Source organism: Microcebus murinus, chromosome 7, assembly GCF_040939455.1.
Source record: "Microcebus murinus isolate Inina chromosome 7, M.murinus_Inina_mat1.0, whole genome shotgun sequence".
Taxonomy (NCBI): domain Eukaryota; kingdom Metazoa; phylum Chordata; class Mammalia; order Primates; family Cheirogaleidae; genus Microcebus; species Microcebus murinus.
Genome location: NC_134110.1, coordinates 93,110,293 through 93,137,557, shown reverse-complemented (window position 1 = coordinate 93,137,557; position 27,265 = coordinate 93,110,293). Strand labels below are relative to the sequence as shown.

Below are 27,265 nucleotides of genomic sequence, written 5' to 3'. Positions count from 1 at the left end.
TTTGGGTAGTATAGACATTTTGATGATATTGAGTCTGCCAATCCACGAGCATGGTATGGATTTCCATCTGTTTACATCCTCTGCTATTTCCTTCCTCAGTGTTTCATAGTTCTCCCTGTAGAGGTCTTTTACCTCTTTGGTTAAATATATTCCTAGGTACTTTAATTTCTTTGTTGCTATTGTGAAGGGAATTGAGTCTTTGATTTGGTTCTCAATTAGATTGTTGTTGGCGTATATGAATGCCTCTGATTTCTGTGTATTGATTTTGTATCCTGAGACTTTACTAAATTCATTGATCAGTTCCAGGAGTTTCTTGGTTGAATCCTTGGGGTTTTCTAGATACAATATCATATCATCAGCAAACAGTGAAAGTTTGATCTCTTCTGCCCCTATTTGGATACCTTTGATTCCATTTTCCTGTCTGATTGCTGTAGCCAAGACTTCCAGCACTATGTTGAACAGAAGTGGAGATAGTGGGCAGCCTTGTCTGGTTCCAGTTCTAAGTGGGAATGATTTCAATCTTTCCCCATTCAGTATGATGTTGGCTATGGGTCTGTCATATATGGCTTGTATCATTTTTAGGTATGTCCCTTCTATGCCTATTTTCTTAAGTGTTCGTATCATGAAAGGGTTCCAACTTCAATTTAAATAACACGTGATCCTGTTATAACTGATAATCTCCCTTGCATTAAACTTCTCTTTGTCTAACTTAAGTGGAATCACATTTTTTTCCCTTGTAGTTTCTGGGGCTTCTTATGGAGTTCTTCTCCAGTTCTGATCAGTCATTTTATGGGGAACAATGAGGCGTATGCTCTTGTCTCTTTTTACTTTACCTATATGTGTTTTATATCTAGGTAATGTTTCAAAACATGTTATGTTCAGAGTATGCTTCCAAATTTGTCATCCAAAACTATTTTGTTTCCTTCAGTTGAGAACTAAACTTTCTTTATATTTCAGCTGATTTGTGAAAAGTTTTAGGGTCTTTGTAAAATTAGGCTACAGCTTTGTGGTACCAGATTATTTTTTATTTTTATCTTTGTTGATATGTTGGATTTTTGGGTTTTGTTTATTCTTTTGAAATACGTATTTAGCTAGCTGTGCTTGTTTTTTGTTTTAGTTTTTCATCAGTGTATCGCATTGATACTTGTTTATGAAATAATTTTATTTATAGTTATGTAGTAGGACATTTATTTTATTAGCTTTCTGCATGAAATATTGTTGTTCAAGTTCTAGGAATGCATTAAAATGAAAAAGAAAGGACTTTACTAGCAAGGATCTTGAGATTCTCTCTGAAATTTAAAATACAGTTTTCTGGTGGTATCTCAGAGGATGGGAAGCTAATGTGACCACTTGCAAAGTATGACTTATTTACTATAGAATGTATATTACTCATGCAAAAATAAAATGGGAGTAGCAAAAGCAAAGTGAAAGAGTCTTACAGTGTGTTAAACACCAGTGGGTTTCAAAGTGCATTCGTGGACCCAGCAGTCCAGGATTACATGTGAACTTGTTAGAAATGCAAATTTACACGTTCTGCTTCATAACTCTGAGGCCTAGCAGTCAGTGTTTGGACAGGTTGTCCAGGTGATTCGGATACTCGTTGAAGTTTGAAAACCACTGAGGTACACACTAAAGCAAGATGTTACAAACTACTTGATGTGTTCAGTTGGTAGGCATGTACAATGCTAGTCATCATTTTTTTTAGACAGAAGTGTTATAAATATGTTATTAATAATGAACTTGTGGAAATATTACTCAGTTTAACTCTTGTTCAGATAGTTTGCTTTCTTACATAGAAGGAATTATTTTTCTCTCAATTATGTCATAAATCAACATTCAAATGAATCTATCTAACAACTCATCATATTTCTTGATGTGGAAAGTTATAATTTGCTGAATGTGAGAATAAGATATGGAGGAAATTGGTGATGCAGAATATTTCTCATTCTGTTGCCTGGGCTAGAGTGCCGTGGCGTCAGCCTAGCTCACAGCAACCTCAAACTCCTGGGCTCAAGCAATCCTCCTGCCTCAGCCTCCCGAGTAGCTGGGACTACAGGAATGCATCACCATGCCCAGCTAATTTTTCCTATATATTTTCAGTTGGCCAATTAATTTCTTTCTATTTTTAGTAGAGACAGGGGTCTTGCTTTTGCTCAGGCTGGTTTCGAACTCCTGACCTTGAGCGATCTGCCCGCCTCTAGCCTCCCAGAGTGCTAGGATTACAGGTGTGAGCCTGAAATCTTAATAGAATGTAACCTTAGTGTAATTTAATGCAAGTCTTTACCTTTTCTCCTCCCCCTGCTTCAGCCAATAGTTTTCAAATTTCTGTGAAGGCCCTTTTAGATCTATTTAATATCTCACCATCAAAACCTCATTGAAAGGCCTCAAAATATATTATAATATTCTTATCTTAAACAAAATCCTGTGGGAAAATAGGGCTACAGAGAGGACCTATATTTTCCTAAAGTAGGTCTTTGTGTTGGAAGTTCTTTATTTAAAATGTTTTGTGGAATTCATCCCACTATGGTATACAGAAGTAATTGTAAATAATTTTTTAATTAATTACTTGATTTAGTATTTGAAGAACTTTCTGTGGAGATCATTTGTATTATATATGTATATAGTTTAAAGTCTTTAAATAATGTTAGTATTTTGTTATAATTCTTTATATGTTTTTCTTTCAGGAGAGAAATAGAAACAAACAATAACCATATGGAGATGTCCTGTTAAAATTACAACACTAATGACGTAGACTCTGGAAATGCCTAATAAGTCAAAGAAGACATTATTAAAGCTTTTTTTCTGCTTAAGGTGACATCTTTGAACACTTTAACACAAAATTGACTCTTCTTGTAATGGTTTTCATCAGCGCATCTGCCCTTATACTCTCACCAAACACACTTGAGAACTGTAACTTCGTCAAGCACTTTCTGTCCTGAAGCTTTTACCAGTATCTGCTGTCTTTTGTAATTATGCATCCTAGCTAAGGCACAGAAGACTGAATGAATGCAAGGATTCATTAACTCTTTGAATTTGTTAAATACTAACAGTTAACCATTAGAAGTGGTTCAATGATGTAAGAGTCACACTGCTTCAACTTTTCTTTGTTGTAGTTTTTAAATTGTCAATTTTTAGCTATTTGACAGATTAAAAGCAAAATAATCATGCCATATTTAGTCCTGGAGTTCAAGTCTAAATGTTTATGTGAAAAATTATTGTAGTAAACTTTTAATATGGCAAAGCAACCTTAAGCTCTATTTTAGCCAAATGAAACATAATCTGAAATTATATTAGAACATTTCCCTTGTCTTCAAACTGTTTGGTGTAACAGAATATTGATATGCAGCTTGGTGGATTTCACCAGTTAATGCACATTCTTCTCCCCTCCTTCCCCCAGTAATATGTATATTGAGAAATGTGCATTTGTCTGAGGAATTATTTTGTTTGCTACCACTTAATGAATCTCAAAATTTTGAGTAAATGTACCTCAGTCTAATCAGACTTTTTATGACCTTTATAACTACATTTAAAACCCTTAATTCCTATTTCTGGGTGTTTGCGAGCCTGATTGCTATCATGAAGTAAAAATTTATTACTCTAGATATTCACTAGCTGAATAAACATAGTTCTTGTTTAGCAAGCATATACTGTTCCTCAGCTCTTTTCTCCAGCTTTTGCAGTGTCCTGGCATCCTTAAAATACTTTGAAAATATGGCCTTGATCCATGGATTAAAATCAGTATCTAAGTGAATGTGTTGATGTTTTATTGATCAGATCTATATAAGTGGGAATACAGCATATATCTGGGTATTCTTATAGTTATCTTTTTAACATCTTATTTTTTTCATTAATTACATATCAACATTAATTTTGTATCTTGAAGCAAATTGATTTTGTATAATTAAATGTGTCAAGCATCTGTATTAACTGATTTGATGGCATAAGATTATGAAAATAATGTACTGCCCCTTATATTACTGTTCTAAGAGGAGAGAGCTGTGTAGAAAGATATGTTAAGGGTGAAAATAGCAATACAATAGATTTGAAGACCTTGATGTTTTGCATTTCCATTTATGTTTACATCATGTTTAGAAATGTTTTCATTTACTATGGTCTTTGGTCACCTCAACTCAAAAACGTAGTGTCAGATATTTCTTTGAGACTTTCATTTATATGATTTTTTTTTTTGTACAATGTTTTCTTGAAATGTACAAATACTGTAATCAAGTGGGGAAAAAATACAGTATTTGTAGATAACCGTAGCTACTACACAGTTCTTTGGTAGTCCCAGTATAGTTATATCAGTGTTTACTGAAGGGAACATCAAAATTTTAATGGTATATTATAAAATAAAGACTTTCTTAAAGGAAAATTGCACCTATTTTACCTATTTAAGAGTAAGCCATGAAATCTTATAGCATGTCTCATAACTATTTATAATGAAAATTGGCATTTGGGTATAGTCACCACAGCAATGTTCTACATCTCTTAAGATTATATAGGTAGGACATGTCAAAGATGACTGTTGTCATTCTGGAGGTCCTATTAGAGAAAACTATAAAAGGGTGACCTTGTAGGAAGGATCTGAGTCCTCCCCCTGAGGTTCTCTTTTTCTTGGTGCTTTATTAGCAACTCTGGATATTTTTATAAAACTAGTTACATTATAAATGGATTCAAACTTGTTTAATTTACATTAGGTTTTTATGTAAGATTGTCAAGGAAGCACCCAGCAAGCAGGCCAATTGCAATAGACTCAAGACATGTTAAATAAATGCATTTGAGAGTCTATTCATGGTGAGGAGTACATCCCAGTGCCTTTAACCTGGATTTCTCATCTTAAGGGAAATGGGTGCAGCATTCCTTTGGAAAAAAAATCCTTTTTCTTTTCAGTTGATAATTTTGTGTTTTTCTCATTAAGTTTTCTCCAGAGCACCCATCTTCTCTTCCTTATTGGTCTGTCATTGTATTGCAAAATGTTTTTCCTCTAAATGAAATTATTACAGGTTGTCTTAAGAGAACAACCAACTAACTGAATGTTTCTTAACTGTGGGGACCAAAAAGGAGAGAGCCTGGGGTTGCCTGGGGTCTACAAGAGGAGACACATAATCATATGTTTGAATAATCATAAATTAAGACATTATTGGCCCAGTAAATTTCTTAATGTTTTTCCAAGTTCTGGTTTGAATGTTTCTTATTAAAGTTACCTTATGTGGGAATTTTATTTTGAAAGGTATTATAGTTTGTATATTTAACAGTAAGGGGGAAATGTAACCAAAATTAGTATTCCTTCTCTATACATATTGGTACTTGAAGATTCCTTTCAAAAGAAACCCAGCCTTTTCCTAATTTAGTACTTAATTCTTCTTTTTAACTTAAGTGATCTTTCTAATTCAAAAGCTGTGTTCTTTTTGAATACCATGCATGGGGGTTAAGCTGATGTTAAAACAGTTTGCAATAAAAAAAAAAAGAATCAGCTTAAGTCATTTAATCATTTCAAGTGCATTCTGCATCTTTTAAAAATAAGTTTGAGAAATTTAAGAGAATTGTGTTTTCATTAAGTTTTGCGTATCTTTTGTTATGCCATGTAAATTCCCTTTTACGTATGATTAAAGGAAGGTTATGATAAAATGATTAGTTCATTTACATTCACTTGTAGCAATTACATGAGAATTTGAATTTTGTCGTGTTTGGGTTTGTTCATTCCTGTGAATGATGGTACAGTTAGGTGAGATTTTCTGTTATGGTACCCAAACTCACCATTTGGTCCTCTTTAATCTTTGAGGGTTTCAATAAAAATTGTTCACTCATACCTGTGTTCTTTCTATTTTATCTTTATAAATATGTATTGCCTGCCTGAAAACATTAACATTTTTGCCTGCTGCATTATGGATTTCCTGTTGGACATACCTTCCAAATATAAATAGATTATATCACTCCTTCTAGTTGGCCATTGAAGTAGGGGAATTAAAGAGAGGGCGGATAATAATAATCTATTCTCATCTTTATCCATTCCAATGACCTTATTGAATTACATGCTTTTAATAGTAAACTTAGAGCAAAAGAGGAAGAGAACCTGTTTATTCTTTTTTTTAGTAGGAAGAAGTAAGTGGCAGCAGCTGCCAGTAACCTTAGTACTTCACTCTTGGTACGGAGGAATGCTTTTCAAGCATTGTACATTTGCCTCTTGGGATTGATAGAGTTTATGTGGACAAGATCATGAGTCTTTTCTATTCGTCATCTAAAGGAAGGGTTTATGTTTCATCAGCGTACTTATAGTTGAGGCCAGTCATTTGTAGTTGGTACCTACTTTACCTCAGCTTTATCTTGTTTAGTGATACTAGATTTAGTAATTCTAGTCTATGAAACAAAATGTTCTTGCAGTCAGAAGTTAACTGAACAATTTAAGGTTATCTTTACTTTCTAATCACAGTACTTGCTGCTTTGTAATCTTAATGTATTCTTTCCTCATTTCTCGGTGCAGTAGTTAGGAACAGAACGTCCATATATCACACATAGTAGTGGCAGTTTAAATGCAGTTTATATAAATAGTGCACTAAATTTAGAATTTATTACCTCCATAATTTTAGTTATATGGACAACATTGGGTCTAAATGTAAATGAAAACCTGTTTTCGTAAAGCTTAGTGTGCAATGAAGGTATGAATGTAGGGTTAATAACACTAGTAGTTTCCCTACTCCTTCCTGCTACCCCATGTGCCCCTTCAAAGAACACACTTTAAAGATTTAGATACTACAATGTCACTTAGAAACATTATTGGATATTTCTAAGAGACACTACTGTAACCAGAATGGAATTAGTGTCTAGGGGAAGATTTACAGTTGAGAGTTGAAAGATCAGAATTATAGTTATTTCTAACTGGTAGATTGACACCAAATAAATCATTTTGTTGTTAGTGTCAGTATTAATAAAATTACAAGGTTGGAGTAGAATGCATCAAAGGTTCTTTGCAGTTCTGAGATTTTATAATTTGTGATTTAAATAGCTAGTTTTGTAGGCAGTGCCTTATTCTAGCAATGGTGAATGTTTAGTTTTTTGGAAGTGAGTTTGGAAACCAATATGATTTTTTTTTCTTCTTAAAGAGAGAAGGACTCTGTCACCCAGGCTGCAGTGCAGTTGTGTGATCACAGCTCACTGCAGCCTTGAACTAGGGGGCTCAGGTGATCCTCCTGTCTCAGCCTCTGTAAGTTGCTGGGACTAGGGGCATAGTCCATAGTTTTTTGTAGAGATGGGGTCTCGGCTGTGTTGCCCATGCTATTTTATTCAGAGTGTACGTAATGAGTAGCCCAAATAACATTATTTGAATCTGTTCAAATATGACCGCTAGTTTGAATTTTGAAGTCTAATGGTACAAAATCTCCATTTTTTCACAATATTAGTAAAGAGAAGCAAAAGGATGTGTGTCTCAAAGAAACCTAAGATTTTTTTCCCATTCTAGAAGTTTTACAGAAAACTTGGAAAGACTGTACAGAGAGTTCCCATTAAACCCTGTACCCAGCTTCCTCTGTTATTAGTATCTTACAAATAAATGAACTAAATTGATAATTATCATTAAATTACATAACTTTTTTTTCAGATTTCCTTAGTTTTTACCTGGTGTCCTTTTTCTAGTTCAAGATCCCATCGAGGATACATTATTTCTAGTTGTCGTGTTTCCTTGGGTTCCTCTTGGCTGTGATGATTTCTTGGACCTGTTTTTGCTGACTTCAGTAGTATTGAAGAACACTAGTCAGATATTTTGTATTATAGAATGCCCCTCCTTTGAAATTTGGTTCATGTTTTTATGCTTAGACTAGGGTATTTCAAGAGGAAGGAAGCCCATGTCAGTAAAGTGCCATTTCATCACATAGTGTCAAGGGTACATACCACCAACATTTTATGTTTCATGATGTTGACCACCAGGCTGAGGTAGTGGGTATTAAGTTTCTGCACTTTATGTTACTATTTTTTTTACCTGTTTCTCCACTGTACTCTGGAAAGAAGTCACAGCCCACTCTTTAGTGGGAAATTATGCTCTCTCTCATCCTTGTATTAATATTTTCAAAGGAGAAGACAGGAATTTGTTTTATTACTATTTATCCTTATCCCAACAGGCTTACAGGCCAATATATTTTCCTTTTTGCTTGTATCTTTTTAGGACCCCCGCTCCTCTTCCCCCCCCCCTCATTTCGCAGCAGGACTGTTGGATATTGGAGGAATTCTAATGGAGACCCAGGTTACCTACCTACTGGAATTAATTCTAATTGTGTGTATATAGGAGCAATGATTCTAGTAAAAGGATTGAAGGTGTGGTAGTAGAGATTTAGATGATGGCAAAAAAAAACTTGGTCTTATTGTATAGGTAGAAATTGATAGTAATTCTGATTTGTCTGGGGAAAAAAAATCTGAGGTAGGAGATATATATACAATGTATTATGGTTAAATGGTACATTCCTCTAAAAAGAAAAAGCATTCTAAACAGTTTGGCATCTGTTTTTGATAGAATTCTTTTGAAACAGTTGAGCCTGCTGTGTAATATAATGGTCGAGGTCATGGACTTTGGAGGCTGATCTGTCCTGGAATCCTAAATCCCCTACGTAGCTAGTCTAAGCCTTGATTTTCTGGTTAATTAAAAAAAATGATTATGAAAATGACAATAGAACCTATTTCAGAAGAATTAAATAAGGTAATATTTATCAAGTGTTTAGCACAATCCCTGGGCCCATGGCAAGCCCTCAAGAGTTAACTATCTTTTGTTTATTAGGGGGAATTTAGTTTATTGACTGCTGTTGAAGATTTCTTAGGGTAATGTTTGCTGCTTAGGTACAGCTTAGAGATTGTAGTCGAAGTTGATTACTTTCAACTCATATAGTTAGATCATTGAGATCCTTAGAACAGCCACTGTGTGAATAAAGCTTTGTCAAATTATAATTCATCTTTTCTTTTGCTGCTTTTGGTTTTCAGTGACTGTCAGCCATGCCTTTTCTAAGTAAACAAAATGTAACAATGCAGAGTTTATTCTGCTACAGCAGATGGCAGGACCAAAGGTGAATTAGACTAAGAGGAAAACTAATATGAGGGATTAATGATAAGAAAACCATTAAACAATAGAAAATTAAAGGAGCCAGAGGTGAAAATTAGCTAAAAATTTTTTTGATTTGCTTATTACAAATGCCCCTTGATATTGAATGTCACTTAAGTATGTATTAGTATATTGTAAGCACCTGGTTACGGACCATTTAGTAACATTTCAGAATGGAAACACTAATGCCAATGTGTTACCTCCGTATTTCATCAGTGAAATTATGCAACTTTAAAAGGAAGAGGTATTTGGTATACACAAAATAAGACAGCAGTTCTAACTAGTAAATATTCAAAAGGAAGAGTATATCCTAAGATAAAAAGTTCACAAATGAATATAATAGTAAGCTTCAACATAATACTGTTGCATGCTAATATTAAAGCTACTGTCCTCAACATATGTATTAAGTTTATTGTTTCTACTTGGACTTGCTGGCTTAACTGACTTGTGTCCACTGGAAAGCACCCAGTGCTGAGATCACAGTTAGTACTTGTATCTCATACCTGTTTTCTAGTTCCCCTGTTCTGCATGCTTACCAAGAGTTGTTTGTGCTTCTTTCTGAACTTGTTTGTTCCAGTTGTACTCTATTTTATTATGAGACTTAAATATGTAAGTTGATAAAATGACCGAAGAAGAGTTGTTTTCTAAGAAAGCTGTTGACTGCTTTGTAGATACCTGATACAGGTTGTCTGATTTGAAAACTGTTAAAAGCTTGTGGGAAAAATCATAAAAATGTAGACGTTTGTATTTAGTTTACAAGTGGTTTTTCAGTTTTTCCTCCACTGGGAAATCTTAGATAATGTAATACATTATGGGTGTAGTTCATAGAAGAAAAACATTAGGGAGTTCAAATCAATGGATTTCTTATTCAAAGAAAAAGTTTTGGACCTCTATCAAATAATTCAATTAAAGTACATATCTGTTTTAAATAAAAATGTGTAAGGTAGGTTTGTATCACTTTTTGTAATCCGTTTCTTAACTAACGTGTCACATTATTTAACCACTGTTCATTTTTAAGATTTTAACCTAAATTATGCTTTTTAAAGTCCAAAAATGCTTCCTTCCTCTGCATTAAAAAGGTTGACCATTTTCTGCCCGTGGCCATATATGAACATGTATAATGATATACTATGATTATATCTTTGCAAATAAATGCAATAAAGAGAAAGCAGTATCTCTCCCACTTAGGAAATATAATGTGCTAACACTTTACATATTTAAGTATCTAAATTGTAAGAAATGTTTCCTGTATGAAATGCTGGAGAAAAATGTACCTACCCAGCAACAACAACTAGAATCTAAATTTAAAGCCACTGAAACCATGTCAAATCTTGGGGATTGCCTTGAGTGAATCATTCCTCTCTAGAAGAGCATATGTGTTGGTTCTCAGATCTTGTATAACTGTCCCACCCCCCACCTCCGGTACTCCCTTTTAAATGGAAAAAATGTGCAAAGAAGAGGAAGTTAGTCTATTAAATACCTATCTTGGAATTATGTGGCCTAGGTCTTCCAGCTAGGCTTGTTTTGTTTTAATTTCCTGTTGCTTTCCAGGCAGTATTTGGAAGGTCAAACATGAAAAAAAGAAAAGAATGGAATGCATATCAATAGTACATATATGTAGAAATAAACCAGTTGTTTGGATCAGTGTTGATTTTCATAGGCAACCAATTCAAAAAAAAAAAAGATTTCACAGAGGACATTTTAAGTAGAATAGCTTACCAATGGAGGCATTCACATTGATACCAAGTTTTATTCATGTGAAGACACGCAGCCACTCCTGCCCTTTTAGTTCATGCTTACAGTTTGGTGAAGACACTATATTCACAAAGAAGTCACAACTTTCACAGTTTTCAAGGGAAACCTCAAGTGTTTCATCATTGTGGATTTTTTTAATACAATTCAGGAGTGTTGCACAGGCCCACTGTAGACAGGTACAGTATCTGCTGCCTTAGAGTGGTTCTTGAGTTTTGAAACTTGGATCTACTTCCTAGGTATCTGGTCTTAATGGACTCCCATGATAACGTATTAAAAGTAAAATTACCAATCATGTCAACTTTGTAATATTTCCAGGACATATAATAATATATTAATCTTTATTAGCAGGTTGTGCAACAGTTAACACTTTTTAGTGTCAGGACCCCTCTACACACAAATTATTGAGGAACCCAAGCAGCTTTTTGTTTACGTGGGTTATAGCTATTGATATGTTTATCATGTCGAAATTAAAACGGAAAATATTTGAAGCATTTTTTTGTTTCATTTAGTAGAAAGCGGCTGGATTTTCATTTCTGCTTCTGCATTCAGTCATTGCACTCTCCCTTGTCACAGAAGCCTCTGGAAAACACCCATCATACACATGTGAGAGAATGCAAGTGATAAAGTCATAGTATTAGGATGAATATAAATCTGGCATTGCGGACTCTCTGAGAATCTCTCCTCTGTGGTACTCTTTGGCGATGGACTGCTTGCTGTCTTTGCTCCTCTGTGTAGATGGATAGTCTTGAGATAGTTCTATTGGGTCACTTCCTGAGCAGCCCTGTCCTATGGCAACTCCACCATACACAGGCCCACTCACCCTCCTTCAGATGCACACCAATCTCCTTCCTTCTTGATCTTACTAACAAAGTCGAGGCCGGGCACGGTGGCTCACGCCTGTAATCCTAGCACTCTGGGAGGCCGAGGTGCGAGGATCGCTCAAGGTCAGGAGTTCGAAACCAGCCTGAGCAAGAGTGAGACCCCCTCTCTACTATAAATAGAGAGAAATTAATTGGCCAACTAATATATAGAGAGAAAATTAGCTGAGCATGGCGCATGCCTGTAGTCCCAGCTACTCGGGAGGCTGAGGCAGGATTGCTTGAGCCCAGGAGCTAGGCTGATGCCACCGCACTCACTCTAGCCTGGGCAACAAAGCAAGACTCTGTCTCAAAAAATAAATACAAAAAAACCTCCACAAAGTTGAAGTCACATCTAAATGGACATATCCATTACAAAGGATCTATTGCATCATAGCTCTTAATTATCACTGAGGTTTTTTTCCCATTAACTTCATATCATTTTCTTTAACTTTGTCTCATTATCTCACCATATTTCATGCTTCATTGCCTATAAAAATAGCCACGTAAGTAGTGTAGCAGTAAAAATTAAGTTTTGATTTGTGTTTCATTTGTGCCACAAAATTAGTTTGGATTTGTATTTTTAAAGGAATTTTTGTGAGGATACTTCGAAGGGAAACGTTCATTTTTAACTTGGGACTTTCTGGTCTATACTAACCCTGACTCTCCCAGCTGGCATTCCCTTGTTCCTTTTTTCCTCTGTTCTACTTTCGGTACCACTGATTTATTGACTGCTCGAGCACCAAGCAAAGGCAGAGGTAACAAAAGCAGGGGGAATCGTCCAGTAATCACTGATTCCTCTTCTCCACTCTCTTCTGCTGCCTTTCTTCTGCCCAACACAGCACTCTTCACTCCCACTGTTAGCCCGAGAGGTGGCTCTCAGGGCTCAGCTCACCCCACCTTCTGCCTTGTCACTCTGCTCCGGCCACTCGGGCTTTCTTGTCTTTCCACAAGCTTTCAGCTGCATTTCCACCTCAGGGTTTTTCTGTCGTCTCTGCCTGTGTCAGCTATTTCCTCCTTTCTACAGGGCTGTTTATCAGAGAGCCTGTCCAAAGTAATTACTCTGCCCTTTACTCCCTTATCCTCTATTTTCTTCATAGAAATTATTATCTAAAATTTGTGTATGGCCTTGTCTTTATTCTATGACCTGTGAGATTCATGAAGGAAAGGACTTGGCTTTCTTTCTTTCTTTCTTTCTTTCTTTCTTTCTTTCTTTCTTTCTTTCTTTCTTTCTTTCTTTCTCTCTCTCTCTCTGTCTCTCTCTCTCTTTCTTTCTTTCTTTTTTTCCTATGTACTATGTGATTTTACTGATGTAAAGTTCAAGAATTGGCAAAACTAGTATATGATCATAGCTATCAAAACAGTGATTGCCTATGGAAGGGGGGGGTTTCCTGGAGAGGGGCACAAAAAATTGGGGGGATTTTGGAAGAGTGATATAGTTTGGTGGTGGGTGAGTGAATATGTTCATCAAAACTCGTCATTTAAAATCTGTTCATTTTATACATGTAAATTTTACTTCAAAAAATAGACTGAATCCCTTTACTTAAAGCAGAATTGAGAAAAGACCACTGAATAAAAGTTTGCTGGTTAACATTTTTAAAAAAGGAATAGTAAAAGCATTCCATCTTAGGGGTGCCTTCCTTAATTTCCTCGATCTTGAAAACCAGAAACCTACTTAATCAGGTAACACTTAATATATTGTATAATAAGATTCACAACTCATCCTCACTTTCAGAGAACTATAAAGGTTAAACAGTAAGTTCTGCATTCTATCTTGCAGAGGAGGCTGAGGGACAAGTTCTCACCTGGTCAGAAACCTCTATCGTGTGTCCATATTGCTTGTCTGTTCTGGTATGGAGGGAATTTCTATTTTTATGCTCCAAGGTCCAGAATGCTGACTACTGACAGTAACTCAGCTGTCATTATCCAGGGAAACGACTGCGTGAGCCCACAGCTTTTGAAAATGAGCTCAGTAGAATCAACAAACTTCTATGTCAGTGGTTTCTTTATTTTCATAAACACGGCGTGGCAAATGGAGTCCTCAAAAGCTGCTGGTTGAGCAAGTCATTGACTATTTATTCTCCAAGCACAGTCTCAAGCTGTGATGGAGCCACTACTGGTGATGCTGCAATGATAACCTTCATTGCTTGGGAGCCAGAAGTCTATGCATAGAGTAGGAAAAAGTTGCTGCTAGTTACTGCTTGAAAAAAAGCCATATGACTTTGATTTTCCTTATCAAGGGGAAAGTTAACTGCTTGGTAATGTCCTCATTGCACCTTTAGCATTCTATTTGGCTGCTCTTTTGAAGCCTTTCTCCCTCCCTCACTTTCTTCCTCCCTTCCTTCCTTTTTTCCAAAATTACCTTTGATTCTCATTTAAATTGTATTTTATCCGGGTCAGATAAGGTGAGGGAATACAGTGTGATTTACCCTAAGATCTTAAAGTGCTGGAAGGGACCTTTAGAGATCATTTAATCTCATTCTCCAGTTTATAGATGAAGAAACAGGCTGGGAGGCTATAACTTCCCCAAGGTTCCAGTTAGTGAGAGACTCAGGATTTTAAACCCAGATTTTTTTAGTTTCCATTTCAAAGCCAAACATATCTAAATCTGTGCCCTCAACCTACCGCAGGTTGAGCATCCCTAATCCTAAAATCTGAAATGCTCCAAAATAGGAAACTTTTTTTTTTTTTTTTTTTGAGACAGAGTCTTGCTTTGTTGCCCAGGCTACAGGGAGTGCCGTGGCGTCAGCCTAGTTCACAGCAACCTCAAACTCCTGGGCTCAAGCAATCCTGCTGCCTCAGCCTCCCGAGTAGCTGGGACTACAGGCATGCACCACCATGCCTGGCTAATTTTTTTCTATATGTATTTGTTGGCCAATTAATTTCTTTCTATTTATAGTAGAAATGGGGTCTCGCTCTTGCTCAGGCTGATTTCGAACTCCTGGCCTGGAGCAATCCGCCCTGGTTGGCCTCCCAGAGTGCTAGGATTACAGGCGTGAGCCACTGCGCCAGGCCGATGGGAAACTTTTTGACCACCCACATGACACCTAACGGGAATGCTCATTGGAACATTTCAGGTTTCAAATTGTTGGATTAGGGATGCTTCAACCGGTAAGTATAATGCAAATCCTACGAAATCTGAACTCCAAAACACTTCTGGTCCCAAGCATTTCGAATAAGGAATGCTCAACCTGTACTTAGTTGTTGACCTGACCCAACAATTAAACGCCCCTGTCTGTTTTCTTATTTGTAAAATGGGAAACATCCTCACTCAGAATTGTTCAGAGAATTAAATGCACATTGCATGGCAGCTTGAAGCCTGAAAAGTACGTCAGCTTTTGCTCCTGCCCTTTTCTCTCTCTAGCAGTCCTGCCTATCCTCATGCAGAACTTGTTTTTCTCCTAATTAGCAAATGCCTTTTCTTTTTCTGCATTCATCTGCAGACCCTGTAGGTACTTCTGAAAGCCATTGACTTTTCAAATTTCACATGAACAAAAAAATTGTCCAGACAAGTGGAAATTTAGAAGTTTTATTTAAAAAAATTAGTCTACATTTTAGAGATTGATGTTTCCTTGTTACTGAAGCATAAACAAAACAATTACACAAAAGGGCAGCAGAGGGAGCTATTGAGATTTGATTGCATTTTCTTTTGGTTGGGTTTTTGCTTTTGTTTTTCTTTAAAACTATAAGGTTTTGATTTAGGCTTTCTCATCTCACTCATCAATGTGCAGAAAAAGTTTTGCCAAATTGTGGAATGTATAAAGAGTTGGAGGATTGCAAAAAATTATCTTTTATAGCAAATTAAAAATGGGAGCTCATTTGTTTATTTAATAAATAAATTGTGGAACTTATGTACAATGAAATACTTCATAGCCATTAATGCTGATGTGGGAAGATATTAATGTATTTTCTTAAATTAAAAAAACTCACTTAATCTGGGCCTGGTGGCTTACACCTGTAATCCTAGCACTTTGGGAGGCCAGGGAGGGAGGATTGCTTGAGGCGAGGAGTTTGAGACCAGCCTGAGTAACGTATCAAGACCCAGTCTCTACAAAAAATAGAAGATTAGCTGGTTGTGGTGTCACATGCCTGTAGTCTCAACTACCCAGAAGGCTGAGGCAGGAGGATCACTCGTACCCAGGAGTTTGAAGTTGCAGTGAGCTATGATGACAACACCACACTCTAGCCAGGGCAGCAGATTGAGACCCTGTCTTGAAAACAAACAAATAAAAACTTACATATTGATCTGTACTATGAGTTTTAAAATTTAATACACAATTGAAATATAAGCTTTGCATTTAATTTTTTTTTTTTTTTTAAGATTCAGGCCACTGTCTTCATGCATTTAATTTTAATACATAATGTAAACTTAAATTTTAAAAGGATATTATAGGTAGAGAAAATATCTCAAAAGACGAACAAGACATTCATAGCAATGGTTACCTCTGAAGTACGTTGCTAGGCCAGGAGGGCAGAGAAGATGTTTTGCTTTTTGCCTTATAGCTTCCTTTAGTTTGAACTATCTACCAAGAGCTTATAATTTTATAAACAAATTTAAATTTAAATGGATAAATCTGTTCTTCCAAGATTTGGTTCCAGCATCATTGTCTCCTGAAGCCTTTTCAGGATTCTGTTGGTCTGATTTAAATAGTGTTCCTTGTGGTCACTGACTTTTAATCCTCTTTTCTACTGGATGGAGGTAGCTTAATGTAGCACAACCAGCAGGGACTTTGCCGTCTGGCATAACTGGGTTCAAGCATGACTCAGGCTTTACCTGCTGTTTGATATGAGGCGAGAAATTTAATCTCCTTTAGCTTCAGTTTCTCTCCCTTGAGAGTGGGAATACTCTTGAAACATCTTGGGATGCTCTTGAAAAATTGTTGGGAAGGGCAGAGTGAATGTATGCAGAGTGTCATTGTATGATAGCAGGCAGATGTAGGTGTTCAATAAGAGGTAATGGGTATTATTATTAAGAAAGGAGATTGTTTTCTCCATTCTTATGCAGAATAATGAAAATTCTTATAATGCTTTATTGAATAAATGCAGCAATGCTTTTTACACTGAGTTTTTCTCATAGTATGACATCATTCTCTACACTTCTGCATTGAGTTGTACCTGCACTATGTCTTATTCACTCCAGGCCAGCTCTTAGCTAGTTGTTTGGATGAACAATCCTGATTATAGCTTAATACTAAACCCTGCTGACTTGTCTCCAAGAACCTCCTAATGGTTTACTTAAAAGGTGAATCTAATGGTGGCATCCAGGCACCTATTAGGAAGAGCACAGTATAGAAAATTCAGAGCGGAGATTTGGCATTTTCAAACCAACTATATAGGTAATTTCTAGTTGTATTATCTACCCATGGTGTGAGTTTTATCTGTCCAGTGTGAAGCAGAGTAGAGCAGATTGGTGCGGCTACTGACAGTATCACCTTCCTGCATCAGAGATAGTGTTAGGTCTTACAGTTTTAACAGTATCACCTCCTCTTATGAATTACCTCTTATTGAAGGCACTTCTCCCTTAATGCCTTTTATTATGCTCTTATTTTGAAATTATAAGTAGCCTTTGCCCTATACCAGCCTTGTCAATACAAATTTTTGAATGAATGAATGAATCGGTCAATCCATGAGTTTGGCCCAAGTCTGATAATACTTCCAAGCGTCTACTTGTATGTTATTTATTTAATGAGGATATCATCAAACTGTTTCTTCTACTTCTTGAGAAGCCTTTTAAATGGTAAGTATCTCTGATCAACTTGATCCACAAAGATATTAATATAAACAGTACTGGCAGAGTTGTCTGGAAGATGCTTCTGACACCTGGTACTGCAAGAATGTGATAAGGTGATGCATCCATGTATACTTCTTTAATAATGTCAGAAGTAGATCCAATGAAAATTCAGTGCTGTAGTGCTTTAGTTCCTTTCAGCAATAGGTATGCTTGGTTTTAGCTTTTCTGTTTCTTTTGACATTTTGCTTTTTGTCAGCAAAGGAGATGTATTGTTTTATGTTGTGTTTTAAATCTCTGCTTTAAACCTTACCCCCTTTTTCTTCTCTAAGAACAAATTCAAGGTGTATTTTTCTTAATGTCTAAGATTGTTATCCCAGGAAATGAGTCAGTGAAAATGTGTTTGCATAGAATAGCAGTAGCAAAATTTGTTCTTAATGAAATACTTTGTTCTAGCAAGAGTCTCCTAGATTACCATGATCAAAGCCTGTGCCAATCAAGTCACTGTGCCAAGTTATATACCTGGTAGCAAGTACTTTCTAAAGTACATCTCCAATAAGCCTATTTGGGGTGGATAAAAAATAGCTACAGGTCTTTTTTTTTTTTTTTTTTTTCCATGCCCTCCATTGAGAAGTAGAGTTTAGTTTTCCCTGGAATTTAGCCTGCCCATTCTTTAACCAACAGGACACCATGGAAATGACACTTGCCTAAGCGGCTCAAGCCTTAAGAAGTATGGCAGCTTTTACTTTTGCAATTTTGGAAGCCCTGAGTGGACATATAAAATCTGGCTACCGTGTTGGAGAAATACATGACGCTGCACAAGAGAATACTAATTCATCCGAGTGTCCAAAGAAAGCCTCTAAGTGACTTCAGTCTCATCCCCTCCTGACTACAACAAACGAGACACCTACAGAAGTGTGAGAGATAATGAAATGTTTTCTTAGGTCTCTGAGTTTTGTTGTGGTTTGCTACATAGCACTTTGCCCAGTAAGTTGCAGAGTCATAATTTAATGCAATTTGGGTAAAGGGATTTTCAGGCAAAACAAAAAGGACCAATGAGTTTCATTGGCTGTATATGAAAAGGTATCAACAGAGAGAGAACTAAAGAAGAAACTATTTAGCTTTTGAGTAGAACGTGAAGGAAACCTTTCCAGGCAGGGAGCTCTTAGAGATTTGGCAGATGTGTCAGTGTCAAATGTGTCTGTGTTATGAGGAAACGAGAAGGGTTACACTGTTAGAATGTGAATGGCAGCAACTGGGCCATCTCACATGTGACGCCAGAATTAGGCTTCACAGAAAGGCTTTGGATTTCTGTTGCAATGAGTACACCATGGCCAACTCACAGAGACTTTCCTAAGGCTTATAAAATCTTAGAAAATACTGGGGGATAGTTTATTCAAAGCACAAGAGATACATCTCCAGACTGGCTGTACAGTGGACAAAATGGCAACTTCAAAAACAAATCCTATTCCTTCCCTTACTTCTAACAAAAAAGAAAAACAAAACAAAACAAAAAAAAAACTAGTGGAGAATGATTGATGAGTTCTTAAAATCTGCCCCTCAATGTGAAAAACACTAACTTTGTTGTTGGTAGCTACTACAGTCACTGTGTAAAAGGTTTTGAATAATTGCCCGGGATAAAGATTGACCTTCCCACTCCCCCCCAAACAAAGCAATATCTCTGCAATGAGAAAAGAACAGGCTATTTTTTTTTTTTTTTTTAGTAAAGACAGGGTCTCGCTCTTGCTCAGGCTGGTCTTGAACTCCTAACCTCAAATGATGCTCCCGCCTCCCTTGGCCTCCCATAGTGCTAGGATTAACAGGTGTGAGCCACCACGCCTGCCCCCAAAGTGGTTCTTTAGAATCAAATTCCTCCAAGGTGATTAACTCCAGCTGTTGCGGGAACGTGTACAGCTAGTGTTACAGCTCTTGACGGGGAAAGAACCCAGCGGCACACGAAGAGTTGGAGAACAGGCTTTATTCTTGCACAGCAGGCTCAGCACACCTACTGTTACACCTCTCTTCGAGTAGTCCTATCTTCTGATCCTTTCTGCTCTTCTGCTTTTATACCCTTGGTAGGGCTCAAAAAGCATCCAATCAACTACAAGCTTTACCATCCAATCAACATCAAGCTTTAACATCCAATCAACAACAAGCTTTAACATCCAATCAAAAACAGTGGGATTCAAAATTTACCCAATCAGGATCACACAAGCAGCATGGCAGGAAACAGGAAGCAGCACGTGGGCCTGGGGGCATTCCGGCACATGGGGCCCCAGGTGGCTCTCTGCTGCCAGCCGGACCCCAGCAGAGCACCCTCCAACTGGCCATGCACAGCGCTGGCCTGCGGAGATGTGGAGCTACGGGGAGGCCGCCTACTGGTGCCCGACATTTTCTGCATCACAGGTACTAGAGAAAATGAGTCAAGAGGCTGCCTGCCCCTTCCCCGAATGTCCTGATTTGAAGCCTATAGGGAGAAGATGGAGTAGGGATGAAACAAAGGCCTCTCTGATCCAAGAAGTTACTGAAGACCTTATACTCCACTGATGGTGGCACCATGAGATAGGATGGAAGGATTGGAGGTACGAACTTTTATGGCTCCTTTGAGTATCAGTGTTCACATGGTTATCTTATCAGGTTCTTTTGAGGGGTGAGGACCACATGTTCAACTAGACATATTTGGAAAAGGAATGAAATGTGGACTGGAGGTAACTGTAAACCATCTGGATTGTGCTGTTTGAACCATTGTTGGGCACTGCTGTTGTGGCTCTTGTTGCTGAATGCATAGTTACTATTGATATTTTGGGTACTTGTACTGCAAATGCTCATAAATATCAAGAGGGTTTTTCCAACTGAGAGGAGTTGCTTGTAGGGAAATGATGGTGGGATACACTAATTAGGCCTCCAGTTCCATCCATATTATACAATGAAAGCAATATAGGATTACAGGGGGAGAAAAGGAATTCAAAGCCATAATTAAAGACACAAAAGCAGCCAGGGTTACTGAGAGATGCAATTCATTACAACAGTGCAGTGTGGCCATTGAAAAGACTAATGGGAGCTAGAGGCTCCCATTGTGGTAGATTATTGCCGCTGAATTCAGTTATCAATTCTGGGCTCTCAACTACAAGTTCGACTGGGAAAAGATCTGCTTCCAGTTTTACATGGTTATTGGTTATTTAGTTCTTCAAGAGTTGTTGGAATAAAGGCCTCAATACCTTGCTGGCTCTTTGCTGGAGGCCACTGTTGGTGACTTGCCATGTGGCCTCTCCACACAGCAGCCTGCTTGAAGCCAGCAAGGGAGACAGTCTGTTAGCAAGGTGGAAATTACATTCCTGTGTGATCTAATTTCTAAGTGACATCTCCTCAGTGCTCTCAGGTGTTCTATTGGTTTGAAGCAAGTTGCTCAAGGGCATGATCATATAAAGCTGTGAATTCCAGGAGGTGGGGATCACTGGAGACCACCTTAAAGTCTCCTAATCACACACCTCAATGTAGAATAAGTGATGATGACTTTACAGCATACACTATCTGACACGACAGTCCCAGGATGTCTTGTTAATTCTGATAAGATACAGGGAGCAGCCAAATTCTCGAGAGCAATGTATATAAGGCTGGAAGATTGACCCCTGGGACAGTAAAGGGAAAGTTACCTTTTGGCCCCCACTGCCAAAAAGGGAGCACAGCAATTCATTAGATTATTTGGATATTAGAGGCAATATAAGCTTGTCTTTGTTTGTTCAGGCTGCTATAACAGAATACCATAGACTGGGTGGCTTGTAAACAACAAACATTTATGTCTCACAGTTCTGCAATCTGGGAAATCCAAAAATAAGATGCCAGCAGATTCTGTATCTAGTAAGGGGTCTCTTCCTGGTCCATAGATGGCTGTCTTCTTGCTGCGTCTTCACATGGTAAAAGGGGAAAGGGACCTCTCTGGGCATTAATCTCACTGCCCTCATGACTTAATTACCTCCCAAAGGCCTTTAAATTACCACCTTTAAATACCACCACTGGCGACTAGATTTCAACATACGAATTTTGGGGGCACATAAACATTCAGTCTGTAGCACAACCTCATTTAGGCATTTTGTTGAACCCAGAGTATAAATTAACCAGAAAATATCCCAAATTTAGCTGGGGCTCTGAGAAGCAGTGCAACAGGCTGTTTCAACAGCCATATTCTTGGGGCCTATAAGCCCCAGGATCTCTTTGAACTACAGGTACATGTTACAGATAACTATGCTGATTAGAGACTTTGGCAAAACCAGTGACTGGTTTCCCAGTGGGTGAACTGAATTTAAAGCTCATGGTGTCTACTGGGTAGCAGCAGCTGTTTACACTCATGACAACTTTGGAAGATTGATTGTGATAAGGGTTGGTCAGCACAATAGCCTAAATTCAAAGCAACCATTATTGCTCTCGACAAAAAATACTCCTAAGGGCCAGTATGTTTTGCTTTCACTGGCTCTTGGGCTGTGACTAACAGCATAACTACCTGGCATAGCTAGTGGGTCATGAATGACTGGTATATTAAAGACACATCTCTGTGAGACTGTGGGCTCTGAGAAGCCATTGCTGCAGCCAGATGGGACATTTATGTAACCCATGGGAACACTCTTGGGAAGAAGCCATACTGAGATAAGATTAAATGAAACAACATGGCGGATCAGGTCTGCACAGCTTAGGCAGGCAGCATCACTTCTTGAATTTGTTCTTATATAGTAATTTCATTTGTATTATCAATCATATTTTGGGTTTGTTTTCATTGACTGACTTTTCTCCTGGTTATAAGTCACATTTCTTGATCCTTAGCATGTCTGGCAATTTTTAGTTGGCATTGCATGCCATAAGAGGTTGAGTTCCTGGTTGTTGTCTTTCTTTAAAAAAATATTTAAATTTTTGCTGTATACTAGAAGCAAGAATAAATAAATTTTTGTTTCAATAGGCTAGATATCTTACTTGGGGATTAGCTTGATTTTTTTTTTTTAAGTCTTGTTACTAAGATATATTAGGGAAGGTCCAGAGTAATCTTTATTCTAAGGTTAGTTTAACTCTAATATGTAAAGTCACAGTTAGGTTAAAAAATGGTGAGAAAAATGTATGATGAAACACTAAATGTAAGAAAGCCGGGGTGAATATATTAAAATCAGTCAAAGTAGACTCAGGATAAGGAATTATACCAAAGATAAATCCATTTTTTAATGGTAAAACTGTCAATTCGTGAAGGAGACCTAAAAATACACAAAGGAATAACTGATAGAACTGGAAGAATAAATAGGCAAATCCATGATTAATGTTGGAGTTCAATGCTCTTAGTAACTAAGAGAACAAGGAAATAAAAAACATCACTGGGGATATAGAATAATACTTGAGCAACACTATCAACCAACTCTACCTAATTTATATTTATAAAACCCTGTATCTGCCAACGCATACTACACATTTTTTTCCAAGTGTACATAGAGCATTCAAGATATATCACGTACTGGATCATAAAGTCTCAACAAATTTGGAGGGATTTAAACCATAGAGAGAACAAAGAAAAAAAAATCTAGACAAGTCTCCAAATGTTTGGAAATTAAACATCATTCTTTCTACTGACCCATAGGCCAAAGATGACATCAAAAAGAAAGTAATAAAACTTTTTGAACTGAATGTTATGAAAAACAAAATTTATTAAAATTTATGGAAGGAAACTAGAAGAGTGCTTTAGAGGAAAATTTATAGTTTTAAATGTTTATATTTGAATATATTATAAAAGAAGATATATTTAAAGTCTTTGATCTAAACTTCCACTGTAAGAAGAAAAAAATAAACCTGAAGTTTAAAAAAAAAGAAGGAAATAATAATGAGAGGAATGGAAATCAAGGAAATAAAAAATTAAGTCAAGAAAATCAAAGAATCCAAAAGCCAGTTATTTGTAAAGGTAAATAAAATTAATAAACATCTAGCTAGACTGACCAAGACATAAAAAGACAATGCCCAAATAACCAAAATCAGGAATGAAATAGAAGTCATTATTACCAACCCTACAGATATTAAATGGATAGATAATAAAGGACTATTATTAACATCTTTATGCTCATAACTTTGACAACTTAAATGGAATGAATAAATTCCTTGAAAAATACAAACTATGAAAAATGAATAAAGAAGATATGGGAAATATGGGTAGATTTGTACTTATACATTTGATTAATCATTTAAAGCATTCACACACACAGAATCTTTATGCCTGATGATTTCACTGATTAATTCTGTCAAACATTTAGGAAACAAAAAACAAAGAACACCAATCTTACTCAATCTCTTCTCAGAAAATGGAGGAAGAAGAACTATTTTCCAGGTTATTTCATGAGGCCATCATTACACTGATGCCAAAACCAAATACTTTATAAAGAAAGTAGAGACCACTATCTCTCATGAATATCCTTTAAATCTCTAATAAAATAATTGCAAATGTATATATAGTTTATAGGTTGTGAGTCAGTGAGGTTTATCCCAGAAATGTAAGATTGGATAAAACTCAAGAATCAATTAATGTAATTTGTCATATAGAGGAAAATCATATAATACTTTAAGAAATAGTCATGAAAGTAAACAGACAACCTACAGAATGGGAGAAAATTTTTGCATCCTATGCATCCGATAAGGGACTGATAACTAGAATATACTTAGAACTCACGAAAATTAGGAAGAAAAAATCAAATAACCCCATTAAAAAGTGGGCAAAGGACTTGAACAGAAATTTTTCTAAAGAAGACAGAAGAATGGCCAACAAACATATGAAGAAATGCTCAACATCTCTAATCATCAGGGAAATGCAAATCAAAACCACAATGAGATATCACTTAACCCCAGTGAGAATGGCCTTTATCAAAAAATCTCCAAACAATAAATGCTGGCGTGGTTGCGGAGAGAGAGGAACACTCCTACACTGCTGGTGGGACTGCAAACTAGTTCAACCTCTGTGGAAAGCAATATGGAGATACCTTAAAGCGATACAAGTGAATCTACCATTTGATCCAGCAATCCCATTGCTGGGCATCTACCCAAATGATCCAGTGACACTCTACAAAAAAGACACCTGCACTCGAATGTTTATAGCAGCACAATTCATAATTGCAAGGCTGTGGAAACAGCCCAAGTGCCCATCAATCAAAGAATGGATTAATAAAATGTGGTATATGTACACCATGGAGTACTATTCAGCTCTAAGAAACAATGGTGATATAGCACACCTTATATTTTCCTGGTTAGAGCTGGAACCCATACTACTAAGTGAAGTATCCCAAGAATGGAAAAACAAGCACCAGATATATTCTCCAGCAAACTGGTATTAACTGAGTAGCACCTAAGTGGACACATAGGTGCTACAGTAATAGGGTATTGGGCAGGTGGGAGGGGGGAGGGGGGCGGGTATATACATACATAGTGAGTGAGATGTGCACCATCTGGGGGATGGTCATGATGGAGACTCAGACTTTTAGGGGGAGGGGGGGAAATGGGCATTTATTGAAACCTTAAAATCTGTACCCCCATAATATACCAAAATAAAAAAAATAATTAAAAAAAAAAAAAAAAAAAGAATATATAAAAAGCATTGGACAAAATCCACTACCAACTTGTTATTAAAAACTTTTAGCAAGCTAGGAATAGAAGAGATCTTTGTCAACTTTCTCAAAGGGCTTCGGTGACAAACCTTTGTCCAACATATTAATACAGAATGGTGGGAGACTAAATACTTTCCCACTAAAATTGGGAACAAGGCAAGATTATCTGTTCTCACTACTTGTTTTCAATGTTGTACTTGAGTTCTTAATCAGAGCCATGATTCAAAAACAAGACAGAAATTTTCCCAGTTGGAAAGGAAAAAGTAAAATTTGATTTGCAGATTACGTGATTGTCTATGTAGAAAAGTATAAGGAACTTACAAAAAAGCTACTGGAACTAATAAGTGATATTAACAATGTTAAATAATACAAGGTCAGTATAAAAATCGGTTTTTATTGTTACATCAAAAGTCACAAAATTCTGAAAAAATATGTGAAAGATTTGTATGACAAAAACTATAAAACTTTTCTGAAAAAATTAAAGAAACCTTAAATAAATGGGAAGGTACATCAAGATTGTAGAAAGAAGAATTTGATATTTTTAACATGTTAATTTTCTTCAAACTGACCTATTGATTCAATTCAACTCTGATTGAAATCCCAAAAGGATATTTTTTGTGGAAATCAACAAGCTGATTTGTTTTAAATGGAAATACAGAGGATCTAGAATAAAAACAATTTTGAAAAAGGAAAACAAAATAGGAGGCTTCACACTCTAAACTTACACACAAATTTAATAATCAAGATAGTGTGGAATTGGAGTGGTAGACACATAGATCAAAAGAGTTTAATATAGAATCTAGAAATAGATCCACTAATAATTGTTCAATTGATTTTTGACAAAGTAACCAAAGTATTTCAATGGTGAAAAATAGTTTTTTTTTTTTCAATAAATGGTACTGGAACAATTGGGAATCAACATTAAAAAAAAAAACAAAAAAAACCTTGACTCATTCCTTGTATCATATGTAAAAATTAATTCAAAATATATCATAAACCTAAATATAAAACCTAAAAGATGATATTTCTAGAAGAAAGCACAGAAGAAATCTGTGACCTGGGGTAGACAGAAATTTCTTAGGACACAAAAAACAAACTTGAATTGTAAAAGGAAAAAATGATAAGTTATATAAATTCAAGTTAAAAACTTTTGCTCTTCGAGAGACACTGTTAATAAAATAGAAAGATATTTGCACTACTGTAATATGGTGAAATAAATAAATAAATAAAATAGAAAGATAAACCACAGACTGCACAAAAATATTTGCAAAGCACATTAATTGAAAAATAACTAATCTTTAACATTCCCAAAGGATTCTTAAAACTTGATAATTTGGAAACAAATTAATTGAAAAATGGGCAAAAGATTTGAACAGATATTACACTGAAGAAGAGCTGCTAAAGAAGCACATGAAAATATGCTTAACATCATTAGTCATGAGAAATGAAAATTAAAATCAAATAATATACTTCTCCACAATTATTAGCCTGACTAATTAAAAAAGACCGACAATATCAAATATTGTCAAAGATATGAAGCCACTAGAAATCTCATATATCGTTGGTGGGAATGCAAAATATTATAATCACTTTGGAAAGTAGTTTGGCAGTTTATTACAAAGTTAATCATAAATTTAGCCTGTGTTTTAGCAATCTCATTCATGGGTATCTACAAGAGAAATGAAAGCATATACCAACAAAAGAACTATATGCAAATATTTATAGTAGCTTTATTAATAATTGTCAAGAACTAGAATCAACCCAAATGCCCATCAGCTGGTAAATAGATAAATAAATTGTCATACACCTATGTGATGAAATACTCAGCAGTAAAAAGAACAAACTGTTATATATGCAGTGTCCTAGATAAATCTAAAAAGCATTATGGTAAGTGGAAGAAACCATATTCCAAGAGGCTATACACTATGATTTCATCCATTTGACCTTCTGAAAAAGGCAAAACTTTAAGGAAAAAGGCAAAAATTTAGAAATTAGCTGATTGGTTGCTGGGGTCTGGGGGAGGGTTCTACTGTTGGGGTTGATTAAAAGATTCCATATCTTGATTATAGTGGTAGATATATGACTATTTGTCAAAATTTGTGAAATATTACATTCAAAGGGTGAATTTTATTGCATATAAATCCTATTGCAATTAATGTGACTTAAACCACATTTATACTTATCTTTCAAAAGTTCTACAATAAACAAACAATCTTTTGGTCATTTTTTT

At 36.2% G+C, this 27,265-nt stretch overlaps 1 protein-coding gene across 3 annotated transcripts in view; it reads left to right on the top strand.

Moving 5' to 3' along the window:
• Positions 1 to 5,809, top strand: part of YTHDF3 (YTH N6-methyladenosine RNA binding protein F3) — a 42,418-nt gene extending 36,609 nt beyond the window's left edge. For all 3 annotated transcript variants that reach the window (XM_076005269.1, XM_076005270.1, XM_076005267.1), the window contains one exon: positions 2,685 to 5,809. In XM_076005269.1, the coding sequence (XP_075861384.1) occupies positions 2,685 to 2,708 (24 nt within the window). In that variant the 3' untranslated portion in view covers positions 2,709 to 5,809. The remainder of the gene's footprint in view (positions 1 to 2,684) is intronic.
• Positions 5,810 to 27,265: the final 21,456 nt, after the last annotated feature.